Source organism: Labrus bergylta, chromosome 14 (assembly GCF_963930695.1).
Source record: "Labrus bergylta chromosome 14, fLabBer1.1, whole genome shotgun sequence".
NCBI lineage: Eukaryota > Metazoa > Chordata > Actinopteri > Labriformes > Labridae > Labrus > Labrus bergylta.
The window spans coordinates 23,988,176-24,012,126 of record NC_089208.1 but is presented as its reverse complement, the minus strand read 5'-3'; the positions used below and the strand labels follow the sequence as shown (position 1 = coordinate 24,012,126).

At 43.6% G+C, this 23,951-nt stretch overlaps 1 protein-coding gene across 7 annotated transcripts in view; it reads right to left on the bottom strand.

The window, feature by feature from the left end:
* The window catches only part of auts2a (activator of transcription and developmental regulator AUTS2 a), a 342,153-nt gene that overhangs the window by 95,014 nt on the left and 223,188 nt on the right, over positions 1 to 23,951 (bottom strand). For all 7 annotated transcript variants that reach the window (XM_029276886.2, XM_065962928.1, XM_065962931.1 and 4 more), the window contains one exon: positions 22,066 to 22,095. In XM_029276886.2, the coding sequence (XP_029132719.2) occupies positions 22,066 to 22,095 (30 nt within the window). The remainder of the gene's footprint in view (positions 1 to 22,065; positions 22,096 to 23,951) is intronic.

The window sequence follows — 23,951 nt, the reverse complement described above, 5'->3', positions numbered from 1 at the left end:
CAGGGCAGCCTTGAGGACACACAGGCTGATGGTGCTGAATCCCATCAATGTTGCTTTAGGCTGTTTATCTCAAGAGCGTTGGCATTTGTCATCATCTGACTCTCCTGGATCAATGCCTTCTTTATCATGATATGTTTCTAAAGCGACTTTTAGACCCCCCTATACCCACCCAACAGCAACACACACACACACACACACACACACACACACACATAAATGCCTGCATGCACACCTGCACCTCTCCCCTCAACACCCAATGATTTCATTAGTTTCATATTAGGATTGATGCGGTTCTTCTGAGGGGTATAAATCAATTTGAGAACACTTTTCTAAATCTCAGCTTCAACCTCCAATGGAGCCATCAAGCAGAGGGGTGGCTGAGGGGCAAGAAGGTGTAACCGCCACATCATTGGTTTACTTTGGCTGGGGAGGGGGACACAAGTAATTCTGCCTTCAGGGTTTATGATGGAAAGAGTTCCCCTTCATGCTCCGTCTATCCACCCAAGAAAGCCCCCCCCCCCCCCCCCAGTTCTCTGTAACCACCCTCTCCTTTCATCCCCCCTGCCTTCCATCCATCCTTCCACAGTGTCATGATTTACAACTAGTACTCATGCGCTTCCTGGGAATTGATTTCCAGGGAACTGCGCCTTGTGCCCATCCTTACTGTGGGGGCCATAACGATCAGGCTGTGGATCATTAGTCTGGACCACTGTTTTCCACTGCTCTGCTGGCTGGCCACCATACATCTCCCCCCTCCTCTAAGTCACAGCTGCTGGTAAATTGCCTGTCCTCTTCCCTCCTCTTCCTTCTTCTTCTCCCCCCTCCTCCCCAGCCACAGCCACACCTCATGATCCTCATCTGTCCTCTTTTGCACCGCAGCATTTATTGAAAAGCAAGCTGTGAGGAGCCAGAGCCAGTAGTGAGTGTTTATAGGCCAGTCAGGACTCAGGAAATCCCCCCCATGTTTCTCTCCTCCTCACATGCTGAACTTTGCCTCAACTGACAAACCAAGCTGCAACATCTGGAGCAGAAAAATGAAGCTAGAAATGGAAGTGCCAAAAAACTGCAATATGTCAAGTGGCCACTTGAGGCTTGCTTAAAAAGTGAGGTGAACCCCACAGAGACCCTTATTAAATTCTACAGCAGAGTCAAAAATATTTACAGTTGTGTTCCATTTAGTTCATTTCCCCATTAATAATAATTGTACGAAGGATGAATTTGATGATGAACTGCACCTGTTTCAACAAGGCTTTAATTTGTAACTAAATAAGCAGGACTTCTTTTAGTGACGATTGGTTGCTGCAAGCTTTCCACTAACTCAGCTAATCCCAGTTACTAATATTGAAATACAATTATGTATAGTAGAGCTTGTTGTGCAGTTAATAAAATCAACGACAGTCCAAAAGTCTTGTATGTCATCATGAAGTGTCCTTCTGTTTTCAAGGAGTGCGGTGTCAGAGTCAGTACAATCCACAACAACACAGAGAACATGTCTGCTACTTCACTGACTTTGTGACTTATTTGAGTCGGTTTGGTCGGATACGACTTTACACTCTTGGATTTCTTGATTATGCAAAGTAGCAATCGATGTCATGTCAAGGTTGTGTACCCGTGCACACATTTTCCAACTGTGCCAAAGTGTACCAAACAAACTGGACTTTGGAGGTCAAACGTGCTTGGGTACAGAACGGATTGCCTATTGTGAGTGTGCCTTAGCATGACAGAAAAAAAACAAGCATCTTCACCTCAAATAAAATCTCATTCTGTAGGAAGATACAAGGTTATTTGGCTTATTCACATGCTAATTTATTAGCCTCAGAAGGAGTGCATGGTTAGTGTTGATTACCAATGTTTGCCAAACCTTCTCTCCTCTCCAGAGACATCCATTCATCTGAATCAAATCTGGCTCCTAAAAAACAAGATGGCTGAGTTAAAGAATGCTAACATGGGCTTCAGAACTTCAGCTATTCCATTGTTTCATCAGATATGAGGCACCCTTCACAGTTTATGTAAAAGAAAGACATATCACCACTGACGGCTGTTCATGACAGACACTGAATCGGAAATAAAAAAGGTGAGGAAGTCATTTTGTCACATGAGGGCACGAGCAGAGCAGAGGAGCTTGTGGTTCAAAGGCTTTTATTACGCCCCCTGAGGAACAATACATTCTGATTTGTTGCATTCACTTCTTGACAATGCTCCACAATTGAAGGCCTGATTGAGCTTCCAGGGGTGTTTTGAAAGACCAAAGCCAGTATTTTTCCTTGAGTACTCAGCAAGCTGCCATTTCCCCCTCTTCCTTTCACTCTACAATCTTGAATTTAACAATAGAATAACACTCAGGTTTTACTTTAGTGCTAATGGCACTTCTTCAGTCTGTGGGCCACAATCACACTCAACACTTCACTTATTCGGGTATGATTGATCTGGATTGGCTGAACAACAGCGTCCTGGTATTCACAAATGTTTCCGTGCCTTGAAGTTGAAGTCATTGTTACTCACGTCTTAAAAAATTACAGCTCGGAGACAGAAATCATCTCCAGCTGCCGTCTGCTGGATTCAATCTCCGTTCAACAGGATCAGCTTTCTCAGACTCATCTACGTCTTACAGCTGCTTGATTAATTGCATTTTCATCTGGGAAATGAAGCCAAAACTGGTCAAACAAGCATTTTGCAGCATGAAGAGGCCGAGCTTAAACAAACAGCAGCACACAGGGACGGCCTCAGCTGCTTTGTGGCTCTAAGCTGTGTTCTGGCGTTGGCAGTGGAAGCTTCTCGAACAAGAGCCTGGGCCTGGCAGCATGCACCGGCAGCGATGATTTACAACAGCGTTTAAGTGAATCTAATAAGCAGAGTGAATGCTTCCCGTCGCTCTGGCATGGCCCGTGCCTGGGCCCTAATCATTCAAATATTTTGGCAAAAGGCAGTGCCCCGCTTCTCTCCAAAAGAGAATAATGAGACACGGAGCTCTTAATCACAGCAGATCAGTTCAAATAAATGAAAAGAGAATCAAAAGCATTCTTTGCCGAGGCGGCCCTGCTCTCCGTCCAAATGAGCTGACAGAGGGCCAGATCTGTGGGATGGAGATTTACCCAGGAGATGGAGCAGATTTTCCATGACTCGTGAAGCTGTGTCTCACTCTGGCAAACTAGAAGGTAGTTCTGGAAGAAACAAGAGACAGCTTTTGTACTGTTTTCTTGAACTTGGATGTTCAAAGTGATTATATATTTTGTATGCACACATATTCAGACGTACAAACACAAATATTCAGGACGGCCCAAAAAAAAAAACGATGCCCCTGAGATGTTCGCAGCTTTTTTAATCAAGCACTCCTCCTCGTTTGTTCTCCTCTCACACCTCAGATGCTTTCTGGAAACCCACGCAAAGCAATGCGGTAGCTCTGACACCTCGTCCAAACTCAATAATTCACCAGGCCTTCACTTGCCAATTCTTCCCTCTGCCAATCTGAAACCCTTCCACACTCGGCTTGCTGAGACAGCGCTCTAACAAACGATGCTGTCAGTTAACAAGATGGAAAAACATTCTGTTAATTTCTTCTTCTCCCCCTCCTTCCCTCCCTCCCTCCCTCCCTCCCATCCTCAGCGAGGAGTCTTGATGTGAGGAGACGAGGGCTGGATCACAGCTTGCCTGGGGGAAGCCTGACACAAGACAGGCTGCCGCTGACATGATGAGCCTCGAGACTGCTGGCAAATTCTTGTGATGTCACTTCCCGCTCTCGACAGCTCTGACACCCTGGCGTGGGGTACTGGGAAGACGAGGAATAGAGGGAGCCGCTGGTGGAGTTGGTGCGAGGGAAAAGGGGAGGCGGCGGCGTGGTTGTTGGGGGGGTTGATGAGAAGAAACACTGGTAGCGTCGACTGCTCGCCTCTTCTGTTTTCTTTAATGTTCCTGCTTTTATCAGCAGTCGGAGCTGTCAGCGGTAATCACGCTTGTAGTGAAGAGCTGCAGAGACGATAAGCCCAGCCTGTCAGCGTCACATCCACAGCGGCAGACATATGCTGCTGCCGCTCTCCGTGTCTCTCTTTCTGCATGATGGCATTCTCCCCAGAGAGAGCGGGGAGCAAAAAGCACAGAGGGAGTTAGATCATCCTCACCAGGAAGATGAGGGAAAATGATCAAATCTTTCTCTTAGCTTAAACTGGGGAGTGCTGTGTGTGTCATTTGGAACAGAAAAAGGATCCTATTATGGAACCAATACATCCTCTTAGAGTTGTGTTACAGGCATGATGTTGGATTGGGGTCTTTCTCGTCATACTTTACTTTAATGTGTCTGTCGGGATGAAAGCCAAAGGTCACGTCCTGTTGGTTAGACGCTGGAATATGCACGTGTGAGTTCAGTAATCAGATTGGTTTTCCAGAAATTAAATACTTTTTGTGTGCATAAATGGGTTGAGAGGAGGAAATAAAGTGTGTGGTGGGAAAATATGAAATAAATATATAAAGAGGGTGGGGAAGGGGTTAAAAGAGTGCTTATACTTATATTAAAAATGGTTATTATGATAAGAGCAATAACAAAATGTAAGAAATATTAAATGTGGTAATAGTAAAGTGCAAACAGGCCCTTAAAGTTGTTAAGCACCGTATGCTTTGCTCTTGTTTTCTGTGTCTGATTGTGGAGCTGAGTTGTCATCATCTCCTCTCTGTGCAGTGCACTCTCATCCTGACAGAGCTCAACTCAGGCCTCCATGATGAGCAGGGTGGGGAGGAAGCACCTTTCCAGTTTATTGTGTAATTGAGTCTTTACAGACGTGATACAAGTTTCATCGTTTAAAACAAAGCTTCCTCCCTGTGAAGACCCGGAGACAGCAGCGCATGAAAAACACTCCTTTACCTGTCCTTCATAACGACCTACATGGTTTCCAAACACATGGACAAAGTGTGTGTGTGTCTATGTGCCAGGGTGACTGCCCTTATTTCTACTGTGGTGCAGTTACCACCAACTCTCAGCCGACAGTACAAATTTCAAACTAACTTTGGTAAAAAGACGTTTTTAGTAGGGGACCAATTCGCCCCAAAGGATTTTTTATCAGGTGCAAAAGCTGCAAAAGCCTTTTGTGAATCAGGGGCTGTAGAATAACTTGAATTTGTTTTGAATAAAAAAAAAACATAAAATTATTTAAGACGAGAACTTTTAATCCAATGCTGTAATGTCGTCGTTGAGTTTCTCTTTATTGTCTCTGTAGCAGATTCCTGTGTTGACACTGGTGCGCCACAAATAACTGTCACATCAATCTGCAGAGACGATGACATATGTGGCGTCATGTCAAAGCTGCTGTAGTCTATTTTATGGCTACAAGGCACAATTATTGCAAACATGAATAATAATTACATGCACAGAAAACATGGGATGCTGTGGTCACGCCATATGCATGACAGGTGGTGTGCGACATAAATAATGGAGCATGTGGAGGTCAAAAGTCGCCCGGCATTCAGTTACCAATTATCCTTCTCTTTTGAGCATTAAAGCGCTGTGCATTGTTTACCGTTAACACACATAATTGAATAATAATACCCCTGCCCCACCTGTTCTCTGTGTATGGGGAGAGATTTCTCTTTGGTATAAATGAGCTGTTTTCTCCCTCTTCTTCCTCCTCTCTCTCTTTCTCTCTCTCACTCAAACATCGGGGCTGAGAGTCCTGCCCCTCGCATTGGCCATTAAAATAATGTGGCCTAACCTGAGCAGGGGTTAACCAGCTAATGTCCTCACTACTGCTCCTCTGTGGACATGAATAATGCAGATCAGGTTCCTAAACAAGCACACAAATGAATCTATAAATCACCCAGGTCAGGACAATCTTATTAGTCTCCCCCCCCTTCCATAACCTCTGTCCCATCCCTCTCTGTGATTGGTCCTGTCAGGTTCCTGCTGAGGGAGCTTCCTTGTATAAACATGCAGTTAAATGTCCTGTTGGTTTAATGGATAGGATGTGGACTAACAACGCAGAGAGGCTGTCATGCAGAATGCAATGCACTGTCCGGGAGCTTACCTTCTCACTTTTTATACTGATATGTTGGCTTGAAAACACGTTCTGAATCATGTCATAATGTGGTGAGTCTGACACTAAAGCCTGTGATGCATGGCAATATAAATACAGGGAATGCGTCATATTGGTCATATTGCAGAGGTTTAGTGTAAGTATCCTGGTTTTTAATAATTGCCATATTGTGTTGATCTGGATGGTATTACATTCATAACAATGCCAATGTTGAAGATTATGCCTTATATCATTCACTTACAAACATTGTATTTAACAACCTATTTTAGGGCTTACTTCATCATAAGTAAATGCTCTTTTTATAATGATACATTATGATTTTATCTCAGAAGGTATTATGCACATTGACAGATATCTGAACATCGGTCCATCATGAGTATTGAATGGACTTGAGCTTGTATATTTCCTTTCTAGTCTTCTGACTACTCAAAGCGCTCTACACCACAGGTCACACCTACACACTGATGGTAGAGGCTGCTGTGTGTGAGTGACCATCAGAAAAAAAAAATCCCATTCATACACATTCATATGCCACTGACGAAGCAGCGGAGCAATTCAGGGTTAAGAGTCTTGGCCAAGGACTCATCGTACATGTTGCTGCAGGAGCTGGGGATCAAACGCCCGAACTTCCAGTTGAGAAACGACCGACTCTACCAACTGAGCCACAGCCACCCCAGATTTAGCTTAAAGATTCAACCATAAAATCTAAATGTACCTGCAGTCAATAGACTGGAGATGGTAAATATAATACAAACAAAGCACATTGAAGCACAATGCATGTAAGTAAAAACTCCTTATATGGGTCCATTCACGTTTTTATTCATGTTTTATTTGCATGCTCAAAATGTTTTTCTAAATACTTTTCATGGCTTACTCTGTATTTCCACTCCAGCACCAATTATAAAAGAGAGCCAATTTCTCGCCGTTTTAAAAGCATTTATTGTTATAGTTGTAAACTCATGCTGAGCTAATATTTTTCCACAATAGCACTTATGATTTGCTTGTTATGCACCAATTCCAGGAGGATTAGAATAACCATAACCAATGTGCGGAGCAGCACTGTGGGGACAATGTGAGAAAAAGGAAACAAGGAATATCAGCTAATTAAAATAATGAGAAACTGCAAATAAACCTCAGACGTTCACTTCCCAGATGTTGCAGAAATATGCTGCGAGGAGAAGATAGAAGTTATTGGGTAAAGAATGCTGTGTGTGTGTGTGTGTGTTTACAGTAAGAGTGGATTCATGGGGATACAAGCAGAAACAACCAATAAAGCTATGCACTTTAATCTTACCGAGGATCCCACATGCTCTTGTTCACTGAATACATCGATGAGGGAACAGCATAAGTTTTACTATTAATCCAAAGATTTACACACTTCCACACCCAACCCCAACCAGTCTATTTCAACACCATTATCACTTCTAAGAAATGTATTCTTTAATATCTCGTCCTACGCGTCCTGTGGGGTCCCAAAGAAATCCTAAAACCCAACCCCCATACCAAAAGAGAATATGAAAGGGACCCTGGGAGTCAAGTCACCGCTGGACACACAAAAAGGAAGGATGTTATTTTGTATGTGTGTGTGTGCATGTGTGCAGTGATCAAGAAAGCACAGCAGTTTGGTTCACACAGACAACTAACCCCGTATTCATTTGTCAAATCTAGCACGCTGCTCCACCGTACTCCATCAAACAAAGCCGCTGCTAGCTCGCGGAGTCATTTCCCTCTCTCCCAATTACAAATGAGTCCATTAGTGTGTCTGCAGTGAGCCCTGCGCTGTCTCCCAGTAATGGCTTGTGAGATTTCCATCATAATCATAATGGCTCCCAGAGCAGCCATGAGTGCAGATGGAAGGTCGCTCATAGGTAATGAGCTATCTCACCACCCAAAGGGCACATGTCTTTTGCTTTGTTATTTAGAACTGTATGCCTATGACTTCCCTAGCTTTCATAACATGTTCCCATGTATGAAGATGAGGTGGATTGTAAGAAAAAAGGAGGATAAACGCGGTCTACATGATGCCTGGCACTGATTAACAACATGAAATCGCTGTCTGGGCTGCGACTGGAGATGCTACATCACATAACTCGAGTCGACGCATGACAGCTAACAACAAATGCCATCCTCACATTAGTCCACACGCTGACATTCTCACTCTCCGCCTCCCTCCCCTGCTTGTCTAGCTTTGCCAAGCAGAAATATCATTAAGACCAGGCAGCAGTGTTGGTGTGACTCACCTCCACTTGCCATTCAAAACACATCATATTCTGTTTCTTGGGCCTCGCAGCATGGCAGCTAGCACATCTGCAACTTCTGCCAATTATTCTCTGACTGCTAGTCTTGGTAACATTTCCAGAGTCGGTGTGTGTGCGCCTGCTGTTCTGGTGAGCCGGCTGTGGCATGTGGGACTGGGTGGACTGGGCTGATCCAGTGCTCGCTCTGCAGCGTGCTTAATCCAGCAGAGAGTTATATGTGTTGTTATGTTGCAGGTAATGTCAATAAGGTTACCTGACATTTCCATGTATGAAGCTGTTTCATAAAGGTTTGTGTTTGTCTGAAGCTTTGCTGTCTGTTTTACTTTCACATGATTAATCGGTAAGGAGGATCATAGCGGGCAACACTGGTCCCAAGTGTATTGTAGACTTTATGTGCCCACTACAGCAACCTATAGAGCAATAAAATGATGCTTAGCAATTATTATTGAGCAATGCACTGGTTGAAGAGCAACCCTACAACCCAACAGTAAGCCATTACCATCACCCTCAAACAAAATGTATCCTTTTATTTATCTTGCAGCACACATCTATATGTACTTGCAGATCACAAACCAGTTGACTTTTTCATCCGTCGACTCCATTCTTGTGTCTCAAGTTAGCGGGAGGCTGTAGACAGTGGGAGAGGATCTGACATATTCCTTAAGAGTATTCATTTGGCTCATGCTGTTGTAGCCTCAATCTATGTCCTCTGTCAGCTTTTGTTTGATGGCAATTTAGTTTCTTAGGCCGACCGGCATTATTTGGGGGGGTTCGCTTCCAGTGTAGCAAGGAAATGTCTGGGTCACTGTTAGCAAATATTCATGCCAGGACTGGTTATTGTTCACAGTTTGACAAGACACTTCAGACATGACACCAATGAAGGATTTGTATATGTATTCATACTGATACCTGTTGAAGTGGTGACAAATAGATTAGCAGTAATCTGATGATAGCCAATGGACTCTGGAATTACAGCTAGGCTCATGCAGCACAACTCTTTTACACAAAGACTATTTCTGCTCATAAAACCAAAGTCTGCTCAAATGTAATTTGTCTAAAATAAATGGGAAACCACACACTTTTGACCCCACACAACGGGTACCTTGCGTTAAATTCACTGACTTGTGTTCATATGGAAAAGTAGCCATGACTCAGTGATGTTGAACATTAGAGCAAGGCACAGCTACAGCGATTACACCAAGAGATAATATATTTCTCTTAAATTGGTCAGGTTGCTCCCCTATCTTACAACATAATATGCTACATTATTAATGCTGTATGGGTAGACCTCTAGCACTCGGCCTGCCCCCACAGTCTGCCAATTCAAAGACAGCTAACGTCCCACTGTGCTGAATCAAAAGGAATAGAGTATTTATTGCTTATGCAGACCGTTTTTTTTTACATTAGCCATTAGGGTGTGCAAATGATAGAGAAATATACATAAGGGTCGGCCACGGTTCTATACTTAAGTTCAGTGGCTCCCGGGAGGTCTGTCGTCTCCCTGTGCTTTAATTTGAAATCATTCAGAGGCAAAATGGTAGCTGTTTGATTTATCCCTCATTACATTGCTTCTTAAGAATCTGTCAGGAAGCCTCATGAATTCATTCATCTCCATAAGCTTCCTCAGCTCCACTTAGGCCTTGTGTAATCTGGGTGAGACCCCTTATCACTTCATTTGCACAAGCAGGAGACTATCAATTCCTGTCCGCTATGTGGGCCGGGGGAATTAGAGCAGAGGTTTTTGGATGTGCTCAGACCGAGCTGCAGTGGCGAGGAGCTGATTACGTTATGTGAAAACACCACGCAGGTGTTCCATTTCACACCCTATATTTACAATATTAGTGAGCATTAGTTAAATACAACCCCTGCTTTATTGCTCACATGCTTTTCAGTGCAGATCCCAATCGACAGGCAATTTTCCACCAGGAGCCATTGATGTATCACCACTGTGAAAAGAAACACACTCAGAAGCATTTAGCTGGTGCCTTGCAGCCCCATAAAGGCAGACAATGGCTGAGCTTAATAAGAACCAGAATGGATCCCATGAGTGTAGAGGACCCATCAAAGCTGGGGAATTTCATTTAATTTCCCCAGGGCCGGGTATGTCTTGTACACATAATTAGAGCCCAACATGCAATGCTCCTTGTGTTTTGTCAATAATTCCCAGAGGAGCAATCAGGACAAGGGTTGGACATGCCTCTGTGACCTGGGCTACTTGCAACACGCTCAGCCACCTAATTACACTGCCTCTAACAAGCAGTAGGCTGGTGCAAAGGGGAGGATGTGGGGGGGGGGAGGGGGCCGGCCTGAGCCCAGGAGCCCCTCCTCGGAGCCCCTGATGTCATTAGGATTGTTTGTGGCTGCCGCCATGCATGCTGGGACAGCGTTGTCATACTGACAAGCCTGCTCTCTACTTTCCTCATTTAAGATCCTTTTTCTGTACTGACTCACGGCCTCTGGTGGTCTACTCAGCAGGAGATCTGGGAGATGGTCCACTTCAGCAGTGAGAATATTTTAAGAATATAATACTCCATCTTATGTCCAGGACTTCAAATACTATGTCCCTAACGTTCCTTAGGAGATTATTCTAGCAAATCCAAAAGTATTCTCAAAGTCAGAGTCAGTTATTTTTTTAAAGATGTTATTTTTTGGCTTTTGCCTTTATTAGGAAAGCTGTAGTGACAAAGCAACAATGACTGTAGCCTCTTTACATGGTGCTCTCTACTGACTGAGCTTATCCAGCGACGTGAGATGATTATGTTAACCTAAACTGGCTGACACAGGACACAATCCAAGAAGTCGTAAGCCTAACTGCTCTAAAAGTTAGCTCAGTTTGTATCTACGTTTGGATTGTCTCTGTACGGAGTGACGCAACTCAACAATGATAAATATCAAATCACATCCAGGGCTAGTCGTATAGAGTACAACTGCTAAAATAGTAATCTTATGATTATTTCTTTTATCACTGTAGAAACTGAGAGATACTCAATAATACCCAATACTCAATTCAAGGTATCAGAAGGAAAAAATGGTATGTTAAAATCTCTGCATAAGTCTGCAGCCCTGTTAATGTGGTTTCATTTACAGTCTTTGTGTTGAGGGCACTGGGATTGCTTTTGCCATCTGACAAATCGCAGAAAGAGAAACTCTGCCTTGGCTGCAGGTAAAAAGCCATTTTCTGTGGGTGAGCTGAGGTTGCTGTGGAGAGTGCAAACACAGAGAGCCAGCAGCCAGTCAATTTTCAAGCGAGCTGTCTGCAGAAATCATCGGCTTGACAAAAGGGCAATAAGGGGGCAGAAGGTTTCTGTGAGTGTCAGTGGCCCAGTTGCTGGGGGGGCTTATGTGCAGGTGAGCGGGGCCTTGACTGACATCCGCCCGGCGCAGAGAGAAAGTTTAACCTTGGCATGTCGGAGAACTCACTCTGAGCGGGGAGAGAGAGGGCAGATCCAGAGACAGCAAGGGATGAAGAGAGAGTGCGTGAGAGAAAAGAGATGGGAGCTGCAAACGGCTTTCTGCATAACAACAACCAATTTTTTTTTTCATAAGCAAGGCCTGATTCCAGAGACACTGGTTTGAACCCAAGGTCTTCCTCCATGCATTATTAAAGACCGGTAACTGGCAACACTGCCTCATAAATAGAGATGAGGACAGACACCCAAGCTGCTCACTCTTGATCGGCCACAAATCCACCGGCCTAACATGACCTGGAAGGCTCTACATACACAAAAACACCAGAGCACACAGCCTTACCCAGCAGCCCTGTGTCACTGCACCTGACAAATGGCACCACACCGAGGAAGCTCGTTATTGCACAGGTCAATGTCATCAAAAATGTATGTCATTTAGTTTGACTCACCATGAGAGGGTGGTATTTTTAGCTTCTTGCTAATTTCAGCATTTCTGTTATAACAACAGTATCATTATTAAAAGTATGTGGAGAGTTAATGATGTGCTTAACAGATGGCTCTGAATATAGTTCAATCAGTTACAAGAATAATATGAGACGCATTCTACATGCTTGTGATTAAACACACACTGCAAGAAGAGTCATTGTTAAATCATAAATGCACGACTTCAACAGTGGAAAATCTCCCGTATATATTCCTATTTTTATTTCTACATACAGCTGTTAACTTTTCTTGAAATGCAGTTTTGTTACTACTCCAAAGCATCTGTGTGTGGACAATCTCATAAAGTCTTTGATATATGTGTACAATTTGCCTGAGACATTTTTCTTTTCCGGGTCAGGAAAGATGGAAATGGTTTTTCTTTCCACAGGAGTGCACGTCTCAGTCAAACAGCATATTTATGGTTTTTGTTGCTGATTGAATTATTTTCCATTCCCTGTGTTCTCAGCTCGCGCTGGGAATTGAATCATTGCCTTTGAAACATGATTTACTGCTGCAACTGTTTTTTTCCCCCTCATTCAATTTCAAGGACTTGGCAACCTTGTCCTATTCAAACGTGTGCATTATTACCTTTTATTGTTGGCCACAGATGAATGGTGAGGTCGTGCACTCCAGAGGCGTGCGTAACACATTAGGGCTTGTTTAATATCACGTCTCAAGGTAAGAGGCAAACCTTCGACACTCCTGTGTTTGAAACATCAAAACCTCCGTGCAGGGAGCTTTCAAAGGGAATCAAGAAGTCTTCTTTAAAGCAACAGGAAAAAAAACATTTGATTGATGCAGAAATAGTTTTAAATTGCATTCCAGAGGCTATTGAATAAAAAGTGTGTTTGAGTGTCCACACAATAATAATCACAGGAGAGCTGTGTCAATATTATCTGCATGGGTCTAACTACTTCAACCACCACTTTAATAACTTGCTTTCATCAACAAATATTCTACAGATATATACCAGAGTTAAAATCTGCAGCACTTCTGAAAAGTCTCTTAAGAAAAGAGAATAACAGAAGACTCCTTTTAAGACATTACTGAACAAAGATGAGAGCCACTGGTAGTCGTACAAAGTCGACTAATGTTAGATTTAAAGGAACAAATCTGAATGAAATGGAAAGTAATAATAACCTCCCATGATTATTCTCCGACCCTCATTTTCACCCAAAGCATCTGTGCAAACTTTGTCGTCTCTCAACTGGAAGTTCACGGGTTCAATGCTTTGTCAGCGGCTTATGTATATGTATATGTATGGATTAGTTAATACTGAGGGTCACTTTACAAAGCAGCTTCTACCAACAGTGTGTAGATGGGTGTGAATGGGTGTAAATGGGTAGGTGTGACCAGAAATGACTTACTTATTATGCACTGCTTCCCTCCTATATGTTGACAAGTGGTCAATAGCTGAAGAGCTTAAAGTAACGCAGGTAACAAGATAATTGTTTGCTAAGTAACGGTAATGTGATTAGTGAAATTAGCATCAGTAATGCTGTACATTATTGCATTACAGACAAATGTAATCTAATTACAGCTACGTATTATCCCCCCACTGCTACCCAGCATTGTTGTTGGTATCTGAGAATGTCAGAAATAGCAGGCAAAGAAGTGCAGCTCTCACCAGCTAGGATATTAGTGGATGAAAGCACTACATATAGCTAGCTAATATAAACAGGCCACAGTAAATGTAAAGAAGGATGGAGGAGGGCCAAAGTCCCAGAGCCTTGAAAGCTAACCTGCTCACTACTCAGTTTAACACAGCTGTGTCTCAGATTCTCTTTGTGTAGTGATGTCTGAAGATTGTAAAAAATAAAAAGGAGTGGTGTTATTGTTAGTTTCACAAGGAGAGGAGACCAGAACAATGATTGAATCTGGCTTTAAACAACATTACCCGAGTACGTCAAAGCAAGCCCAAAAAAAGAAGGAAAGGTAATTCACATCCAGAATGCAAAATATCAACACAGCAGGGCACACAACAAGTGCAAATGAAGACAAAATAAAATGCAGTCTGTTGGCAGCAGGAATTCGCAGACATGCAGTATAAATAAACTCTGAATCACATCGACAGGATGACATTTTCACCTCGTGTCACCGTCTTATTTCTGAGGGGAAAAAAGAGGAATGTGGAAAATTGAGTCAATTAGGCCGCTTCCATTCAATTACCAGAATGTCAGTCGGAGGGGAAAATGTCTCTCCTCTGACCTCGTCTCCTGTGGCCCCGTGCTCTGCAGTGTCATTACTGCGCTGCTGGGCGGAGGGGCAGGATGAGATGCACTATGAGGGGGGTGGGGAGAGGGGGAGGTTACTGGGGGAGGACAGGCTTGTGGGTGTGTATATGTTTGTGTATGTGTGGGACTGTCTGGGGAGTGTTGCTGCCTGCTGACCTGGTCATCCATCAGACAGGGTCCATCCATCCAATCCCCCCTCTCCTCCTCTCCCACCTCCTCCACCCCGGGCCCATCAGCGCGGCTCTTTGCCAGGCCGGGAACCTCCACATTAATTTCTCATCTGTGGCGCCCTAATGAGCTCCGCCTGCTCGTCCACCTCTGAGACCCTGCTGATTATCAGACAGAGGGGGCGATCATTTGTCAATGGCAAGAAGTGGCATTTACACTGCTGACCTTGCTGCCAAGGAGAAAAGAATCAAGGTGGAAGAGAGAAGAGAGGAGAAGGAAAGAATTAAAAGGAAAAGGAAAGTAATCAGCTCTGGAGCACAACGCTGTTTGCAAGCGTCATGTGTGAAGATGATCTTTATTCATGGAAGTGTAGGTCCATCATTGTCTCTCTTTGTCTCTCTCTGTTGAATATGGCTTTATGGGACAAACTCTGGTATCTTGTTTGTTTTACCAAACAAACAAGATTGTCTGGCTGAATACTCAATTCTAATTGGCTGCAGGAAGCTTTTAAAATTCCAGGGAACAGACACCTTTAATTCTGGTGAAACTGTCTGACAGTAATATGCTGACTATGTGCAGCTGAAGAACACACACTAGAAAAGAACATCATTGGCATTCATGATGAAACAATCAAGCAAGTGTCATCTTATAAATATTTGGGTATAATGATCGACCATCTGTTGTCCTGGAAAGATCACATCGATTACATCTGTAAAAAGACAAAACAAATAATTTATTTCCTCCGCCGTCTGAGATGTTTTGGGGCGAGTCGACAGATTCTTCTTTTGTTTGTTACCTCTGTGATTCTAAGTGTCCTATAGTATTTTAACACCTCATGGTATATGTGTCTGTCCGCCACTCTGAAGTCTAAACTGCTCCAGCAATTGAACATCTGCTCTAAGATTGTAGGCCAACCCATGCAAAGACTCTATGAATCAGCCTACAACAAAAGCATTTTAAGACTGGCTAACTGCGTCGCCTCTGACCCTGACCACGCCCTGAACACAGAGTATGAACTGTTAACATCAAACTGGAGATACAGGGTCCCACGTTTTAATAAGGTCAGACTGAAACACTCTTTTGTTCACCAATCAAGCCTAAAATTGAATGTGGAGCTGAATCCTCGACCAAAGCACGTTTAGGGCCTCTGGGCATTTATTTGGCGTTTGAGTGTTGTTTCAAATGTTTATATCTTGAGTGTTGTGTTGTGTTTGAGTGTTGTGTCAAATGTTTGTATCTTTGTTTCCTGTCTTAATTGTTGTTAGAAATCTTATGTCATATTATATCACTTTATGTCAACTGTTATTGACTTTGAATCTTGCTAGCATAGCGTTAGCATTCTGGCTCACAGCTAAGTAACAGAGCTGAAAAATCCATAAAAACAAAAGAATTATCCCCCCAAAAAAAATCTTTTGCAAGTCACTATGGTAATAACCTTCAATGTGACTATTATCAGGAATTTATGGACTGCAATCGCCTGCTTCACACCAGACAATTCTGCCCTTCATCTTGTCCATAAACTACTGAAAATCTTCCATCTTATCAAGCACCATATCTTCCATATATCTCAAATCCAAAGTCACTTTGTTTGATGACATCTGAAAGGGGAATATGCTAGTTCCTTGTCTTTGTGTATCTGGTTGTTTAGCGGCTGTGTGCTGAGGCGACTGGAGGCTCGCTGTTGGCTGCAGCAGTGAGCCGTGGGGCTGTGTGCGCGCTCCTCACAGGGAGCAGGGATTTGCCAGTTATTGGATGGAGGGGAGCGGTGTAGGTCTGTGACACCCGCTAACCTTGGCCAGGGCTACTGGGACTCTGGGGGTATCCATCAATGTGGCAGCCCCGAGACCCAGACTGGGGGAAAAGCCACAGAAGTTGCCGGGGGAGGGAAAAAAGCTAGTAAAAATTTAATGCACTCCGCAGAGCGGTCATGTCATACTTGGTTATGGAAAATAATCCCAGATGCCTGCAGTGCTAAAATGGAGCTGTTATGTGCTCGCCTCCTAACCCGGCCTGACAGCCATGATGTACGACTACCATTACCGGAAAATATCACTTCAACTAACCCGTGATCCGGCTCCGCTAAGGGTCATATTATCCATGAGGAACAAATTACACTCCCCCAAAGTAAATACAAATTTCCTACACCGACTGGGTACAAAGCACGAACGGAGGAGGGGGCGGGCGGGAACGTTACCTATGACAACGCTCTGCAGACTGACAAGGATGATAAAGTACATGACAAATCACTGGCTGACAGGGTACTCTAGTGCAATCAGCCTCAGCCTCGGCCTAGCGAGCACCCACTCAAGCCTGTAAACACTACTCTCTTCCTTTGGAGGGGGCAAAACACATAATCTTTTAACGCTGACAAGTTGCTCTCTCCATTTTATTACTCATCCTCCCCACTGCGGTGCAAAGAGGGAGGGTTCGGGGGGGGAAGGAGGAGGAGGATATAAAATGGTTTTATGTACAGTGCTGCCGAGTGATTGAGAAACTCGACTCTTCCGCTGTAATTGCCTGAGGGCAAACACAGCAAAACAATAAAAGAAGAGAAACAGCAAATATATTACCAGTTCAGATCTTTATTTTATGTCAAGGACAAACAGGTTCTCTCGGCTGCTCTAAAGCACCCACTTAGATCCCTCGCCTCCAATATGAGCGAAGCACAGCAAATTACAGCACTCCGATGCATGGCCATTAATAAGACGCAAAGCATTTTCAAAATGGCATTTACAGCTTGTGCCTGCTGATAGAGCGAGTAAATAACACTTAGGTAAGGTGTGGTTCCATAAAAAAAAGCCCAGAGGCGAGGGAAGGAGAAATAAAAAGCTACTGAGTGATAAAGTCCTGCAGATTACAGCGAGGAGTCATTGTCTTCACCAAAGGGCCCCGAGTAACACGGCTGATGAACAGCTACGCTGGAGGAAGCACTTGAACACTCGCAGATATTAATACTAAAATATTTGACTGGCAGTTTCAAGATGCCACTCATCAGCAAAAATCACTTTAGCAATCCAGACAGAGAAAGTGTATGAGTACTCTTGACAATATCAAAAAGGCTGCTAAGACAAGGTGCAGAAATTCACCGCAGCTCCATTCTCATAAAAAGGATAAATGCTCAGTGAATGTTTCTGTGCCCATATTTTGCAAACGAAAAAAGTAAAATAAAAAGAGGCATTAACATTCATAAAGAAGTATTCTGAAGTCTGTACCCACAGGGTTCATAGGGGGTATCAGAGCTGTGGATCAAACACATGCTGGAGCTTAGGGGATGTTTCAAAGCCCCCCTAAAAGGTCTCAGGTGGTGGAAAACCTGTTGGTGTTAACTACACCGTGAAACAAGGTAATGTTATTGGGGCTTTGGCAGATGCACATGAAAGACACCTGAGGCTGTGGAGCTCTTTCAGGGTGCTTTCCTGCCAGTAAAAGGGAGCGTCGTAACAGGGAACAAGCTGCTCCAAATGAACAGGCCGGACCAGCCTGGACCTAATAAAAATGACCACCTGATCCTTTGTACATCCACCAAAAGCACAGAGTGTAGAGAGGATGAGTGAGAGAGCACATTTGGCTGACTGACTGTGTCTGAGGAATGGAAGATGGGCCATGCCACATGATGAGCTAAAGCTTTGAGAGCAGGTTTTTGGCCCCTAAAAGGGACTTTGTGCTTACATGACACTGCCAGTTTAGAGACCAAATGATTCCCGAGTAGCCTGCTGCACAGTGAAGGCAAATCATCCCGTTTAAACAACAAATGCATTTTACATTTGTATGTAGTTGATAAGAATTCAGACAAAACTAGAAATGCACTAAACCAAGTGGCAACTTCCAGTGTTAAAAAAACTAAAGCCAGTGTGGAAGTGCAAAACACTGCTGTTCCCCTAGTGTCCACTTGAAAACAAAAGCCAAGGAATGCCCATCATGTCCCGTTGATGCTCATTTTTACAGCAGAAATAAACATGTTAAAAGCCTGGTTCAAAAATGGTTTTAGTGTCTATAGTCCAATTCTCTTTTGATTAAAAACTGTACAGGGGTGACCCCTCCATTTAGATCATATCCAGGATAAGAGTTTGGATAATAAGGCATTGTTAGGGGCGTGGCTAATGACTGCCAGGTGGTCGCGGTGTAGCTCCATGCCAGGAGGCTTGAGGCCCGCCTCAGCTCCACCTCTTCAACTGCTACAAGATTGCTCAAAAGTTAGATAGAGAGTCAACATTTCCAATACGGCGACAGCTATCGTCTGGCCTCATGATACCTCTTCAGGGACCATTACATCTAGGGACATTCAATGCACATGAGCAGAGTTTGCATAGGCAGGAGCTAATGAGGTAGCTGCACTAGAATGGCAGAGACAGGGAGTTGGATACAGTTTGTGATGACGATAATGTGCTGCACCGACTTCTCAATGCTCCTTTCTGCACAATCAATCAAGAAGTAAACTTGCATGTGTTTGCAGGAGTCGCTTGACAATTTTCCAGTTGGATACTTTTTATATGTTGCTTGACCTTGCTGGTTTCTCCAAAGTTGTCTACTTCAATGCTAACAGATGTGTTTTTGGCATATTTATCAAATGTTGAGGATTTTAAAGTTTCCATGAGCATAAATCAGAAGTTGAGAGGGCGGGACTTGGTGATCTTGTTAACCAATAGCCATGAATATCAGAACGATCAAACACAAACATGGAGTCTACATGGTACTGTTAGTGTCGTACTGTAGGTCATGTGTGTCATTGAGTGACAAAAGGTCACATGATGGCACCTTAGCAGAGATGCTAATGATAACACAGAGCTACTTACACCAGTGTTACTGGCTGCAGTGAGCCTGCTTCCTACCTGTCTCCCACTGTGCCATTAACATGTCATGTTGGAGGGGGCCCGTCTCTCAGGTCACTTTTATAATGAGCAAATACTTTGACAGTTTCCAAGAACATAAACACACACACACGCACGCACGCACGCACGCACGCACGCACGCACGCACGCACGCACGCACGCACGCACGCACACACACACACACACACACACACACACGAGCAGGATTGTGTACACTGAGATGCGAATAGCTGTCTCTTATCTGAGGCTGGCAGCTCCCGCCGACACGGCAGAGGCCTTCTACACCAGGCAGAACATGATTTCTCCTGGGAACGCTTTTTCCATTTCCTGCTTTTGAAGAGAAACTAAATAAGCCGCGTTTGTCCTCATCTGAATACATTTGACCCATTAAAACGACTCGGCTCTCCAGCGTCCTCCTCTGCTGCCGTGTTGTAAAGTAGACCACGTCGCCCACAGAATGCAAATGACAACAGCGGCGATGGGCGTTGCGTGCCCGGCGCCTGGTAGCGGCAGATAGGGACAGGGGTGAGGTGGAGCGGGAAGGGGGTTAAAGTGTTGAGTGGGAGCTCCAATTACCCCCCACATTGAGGATGAACACATGAGTCAGCCCCTGTCATAGGGGTCCCCTATTTACTAATTCACTCCTCTGTTACTTTAACACACGATTAATCAATGACAGGAAGGTGTAGTTGGTGCTGTTCATCAGGAGCGTAACGTGAGCCAGGGTGAATTAATACCGTCACCGGGGGATTACAGCTTACCGTGCGCTCTCTCTCTTCCTGAAACAAAAAAGGAATTGCCACCGAGACAGGAGCAATTTAAATCGACAACTCTGAGTAATGACTCAATTTGCTGCACAGTCTAAACACTACTAGCAAATGGCATTACTTAATCATTAGAGTGGATTCAGATCTCTAAGTAGAAGTCATTGGGAAATATGGCTGCTCTTAAAATGCATGAGGTATGCTCCAACTGTGAATACCTGAGTATTATATACAGAGCTGCATGTCAACAATGGCTTCATATCAACGTTTTGGCACTTTGACCAAATGTGGCAGCCATTACTAAAATACAACAATCAAAGCAATGCCTTTGTGTCCGTTTGATTTGATTATGACCAACTATCTCTTGGTCATACATAGGTTTTTTAAATTAATGCATTTTATCAATTATTGATTTCATTTGTGCTATTTTAACAATCCTAAAATGACAAGAAGTATCCTTAACTAAAACCTTCCTCCAGTGTCACCCAGTGTGTTTACATGATGTTTAAAAAGTCATGTTGATTTATTGTGTGTTAGTCCGACTAAAACTGGACTTATGAGAAACATGTAAACATACTAGTCTGAGTCTAATTTCTTGAAGTTGGACTAACACAGCTAGATAACGGGGTTGGGGGTCGATTCACTTTTGCATGTATAAACCTCAACCAGGCTCGAACTGGCCTTGGTGTTCTGTGCATGCTCCCCAGTTCCCGCTCTGGGCTTTGAACAGCATAAATATATAGAAGAAAACAATGAAGGAAAACAAGCTGAAGGTACCAACATGGCGAGTGCTAGAGCGAGAACCAGACGTTTGGACAGACGAGCAGATACAGTTTATGTTGTGTGAGCTGAAGGAGTTAGTCCACCATTTGACATGTAACCAATTTGTTGCTTGGTAACTTGTTTATCGATTGTTTAGTATGTGATGTAATACTTCTACTGGAAGAAGGTCCAATGGTAACCAGCTGAAAGAGGGAATGTCACCACCTACCGTAGCAGAGTCCAAGATACTTCCGTCAATAAATCATTTCTCCCCCGTGCTCAGTGGGGATTGTAGAGTCTGTTAGGGCCCAAGGCCAACATTCACAGGGGGCCCCTCCAACCAGCGTTCATCACCACTCTTATTTCTCAAGTTCACATCAGTATTATTATTTCTAAATAGAAGTATAAAGAACCTTGTCATTTCAAAAATATGACAATTAAGAATGAAAAGAAAAGTCAAAGAACAAAAAACTAAATGTAAAGCTTGGGGAAATTATGTTACTCAAGTTTCTCTCGCCCATATTCAGGGCTCGATGAGCAACATTCAGTAATTTACTAGTATATGAGTGGAGGTGTAAGATGGGCCCCCCTTAGGGAGGTTTCCTACTGTCATTGCTAACTTAGCACAATTTGAGCCACTGCTGAGGTTTAAACATTTTTTAGCCCTTGGGGGTCCCCCTATTGGCCCCCATACCTTAATTTTGGTCCAGTGTTCTATTTAGCACATCAGAGCATCTTAAATGCACCAACATGCAGATAGTGAGACCTATAGGTGAACAAATCGATGAGATAAGCCGACAGGGACATGAACTGATGTTCAGATTGTCATTGTTAGGCTCCAAGCAGAATTGCTCCTGCACCCTCCGCCCCGCCTGTCACAGTGCTCTCATGTAAATGTCATCTAAATCCTAAAAAGACGGAACAGTTCGATTTAGATTTTACACATCATTAAGTCATTTATAATTAATGCGCAGCTAATTAAGGCTTTCACATTCTTATTAACAAGATGTTTAATTCTAATTACATGAATGTTCCCGCCTTAAAGAAAGCCTAATATTTGAATCTTCCTGAAATATGATGCAGGATGCCTTCATCGACTCAGGTTTGTTTAATAAAATATAAGAAATTAAACGGCAGACTTACCTTGTCGTCTTGGTCGCTCTCTGTGTCACCCTGAAAGAAAAGAGAAAGAAACCAAAGGTAAAACAAAAGATCAGACATGATGTGTCTCCATCTTTGTTCTATTTAAACACATGTGGGAGCCATAATCGGAGTCACCTTTGCAGACGGCACATCTCATCAGCTCTTTAATGACGAACATGTCACATACTCATATTCAGTGTGAATATCGTCAGATCACTTCATTAGCTGACTCGAGCACAGGAATGGGAAACAAAGCGGGTTCCTCGTAAGCAGCGGTGCCCTTATTAACATTGAAACGTATGTGAAACTCAGGCGGAGCTGGAATCTCGACACGTGAATTATAATTCCACGATGACTGCTCCTGCTTGGGGCTGGAAAATGGAGAAATGACACGAGGAGGTAGGGGGAACTTTGTAATGGAGGCAGGGAAAAAAGTGGTTAGATTTCATTTTTTCTTTCCAATTTCAATTTCAAGGTCCACTTAATTCTTTATCAACTAATTAGTGTGATGCTGGGTGACTGGCGGCCCTCGACGTGGTGCATATGGCTGAGGTGCAGAGAAGCACTGGAGTCGGTAATGAAGAAGGCACTGGGGGGGAATATGGGCAGGGGTTGGCACAGTGAGCGTGTGTGTGTGTGTGTGTGTGTGTGTGTGTGTGTGTGTGTGTGTGTGTGTGTGTGTGTGTGTGTGTGTGTGTGCAGGGAGGGGTTGGTGGGTGTCGATTAAAGAAGGGAGGGAGTGAAGGAAGGGGGTGAGATGATTGACAGCGCAGGGAGTGAGCGACAGAAGGCTTTACTGGCTTTTCCCTCTCTCTCCCTTTTTTTTTGCTGCCATCTCTTGTTTTCTGCTGATCTGGGGCCTGCAGAGCTCAGAGGTAGCTGGCCGGGCTCGTGGCTGCTCTGTCTGAAGCTGGATGGTACAAAAAAAAAAGGGGGGGGGGGGGGGGCGCCTTGCGAGCTCAGCAGGAGCATAGCATCCAATTTACAGGCCTGTCCCACACGGCCCCAGGGGCTGCCCGCGGCACACTGCCATGATGGTCAGCTCCAGCAGCTCATAAATTATGCAGAGGCAATAAACGCACTGGGCAAACACTCCTCAGACGTTTCCCTGCTCTCCATGTCTCTCTCACTCTCTTTTCTCCAACACCCACAACATTCCTCCCCCATTTGACTACAGTGTGCAGAGAGCCAGCAGCCCTACGGAGAGTCAGCTGGAGGAATAAATAAGGGACATGCAAATACCGATTACACGTGAATGTTGGCTATTTTAAAAAATAAGATAGTTTGTAAACAAAGAAAAGGTTAATGCACGGCTCGGTTAAATACTCGATTCTGATTGTTCAATTGCAACATAGTGAGATTTGTTTTTTAAATCAACAGACATACTATGAAGAACAGACCATTTCTACAATTATAAAAGGACTTTTGTTTACTTTTTAACAAATAAAAATTGAAAAAAATAATATATGTTGCCATTGTTCCAAAAAGCACATTTCAGGGGAAATTAAAGTAAACGCACAATGACGATAGAGTTTGATTTAAGTTTTGATCTAAGAATTAATCATATCAATCCTCAGAACAAATCCTTCACCTGAGCATGATCATAGTCTTATGTCTATAAAATCGTTGACAGTCTGCCCTAAAAGCAGAGAAGAGGAAAAAAGAGAGGAGGAAAACATAAAGAAGTTTGGAGACAAAGACATCAAGTTGAAGGAAAACACATGAAGTAGACACGTTTAATAACTCCGTAATGAGAAAGGACGATTTTAAAGACTGCTTAATGGAAAAGAAAATGTCAACAGGCTTTGACAGTTATGCTCTGCATGTATTCTTCCAGCCCCTTTTCACCTTGTTTCTCTTTAATGTTCAGTCTAATGTGCGTTATA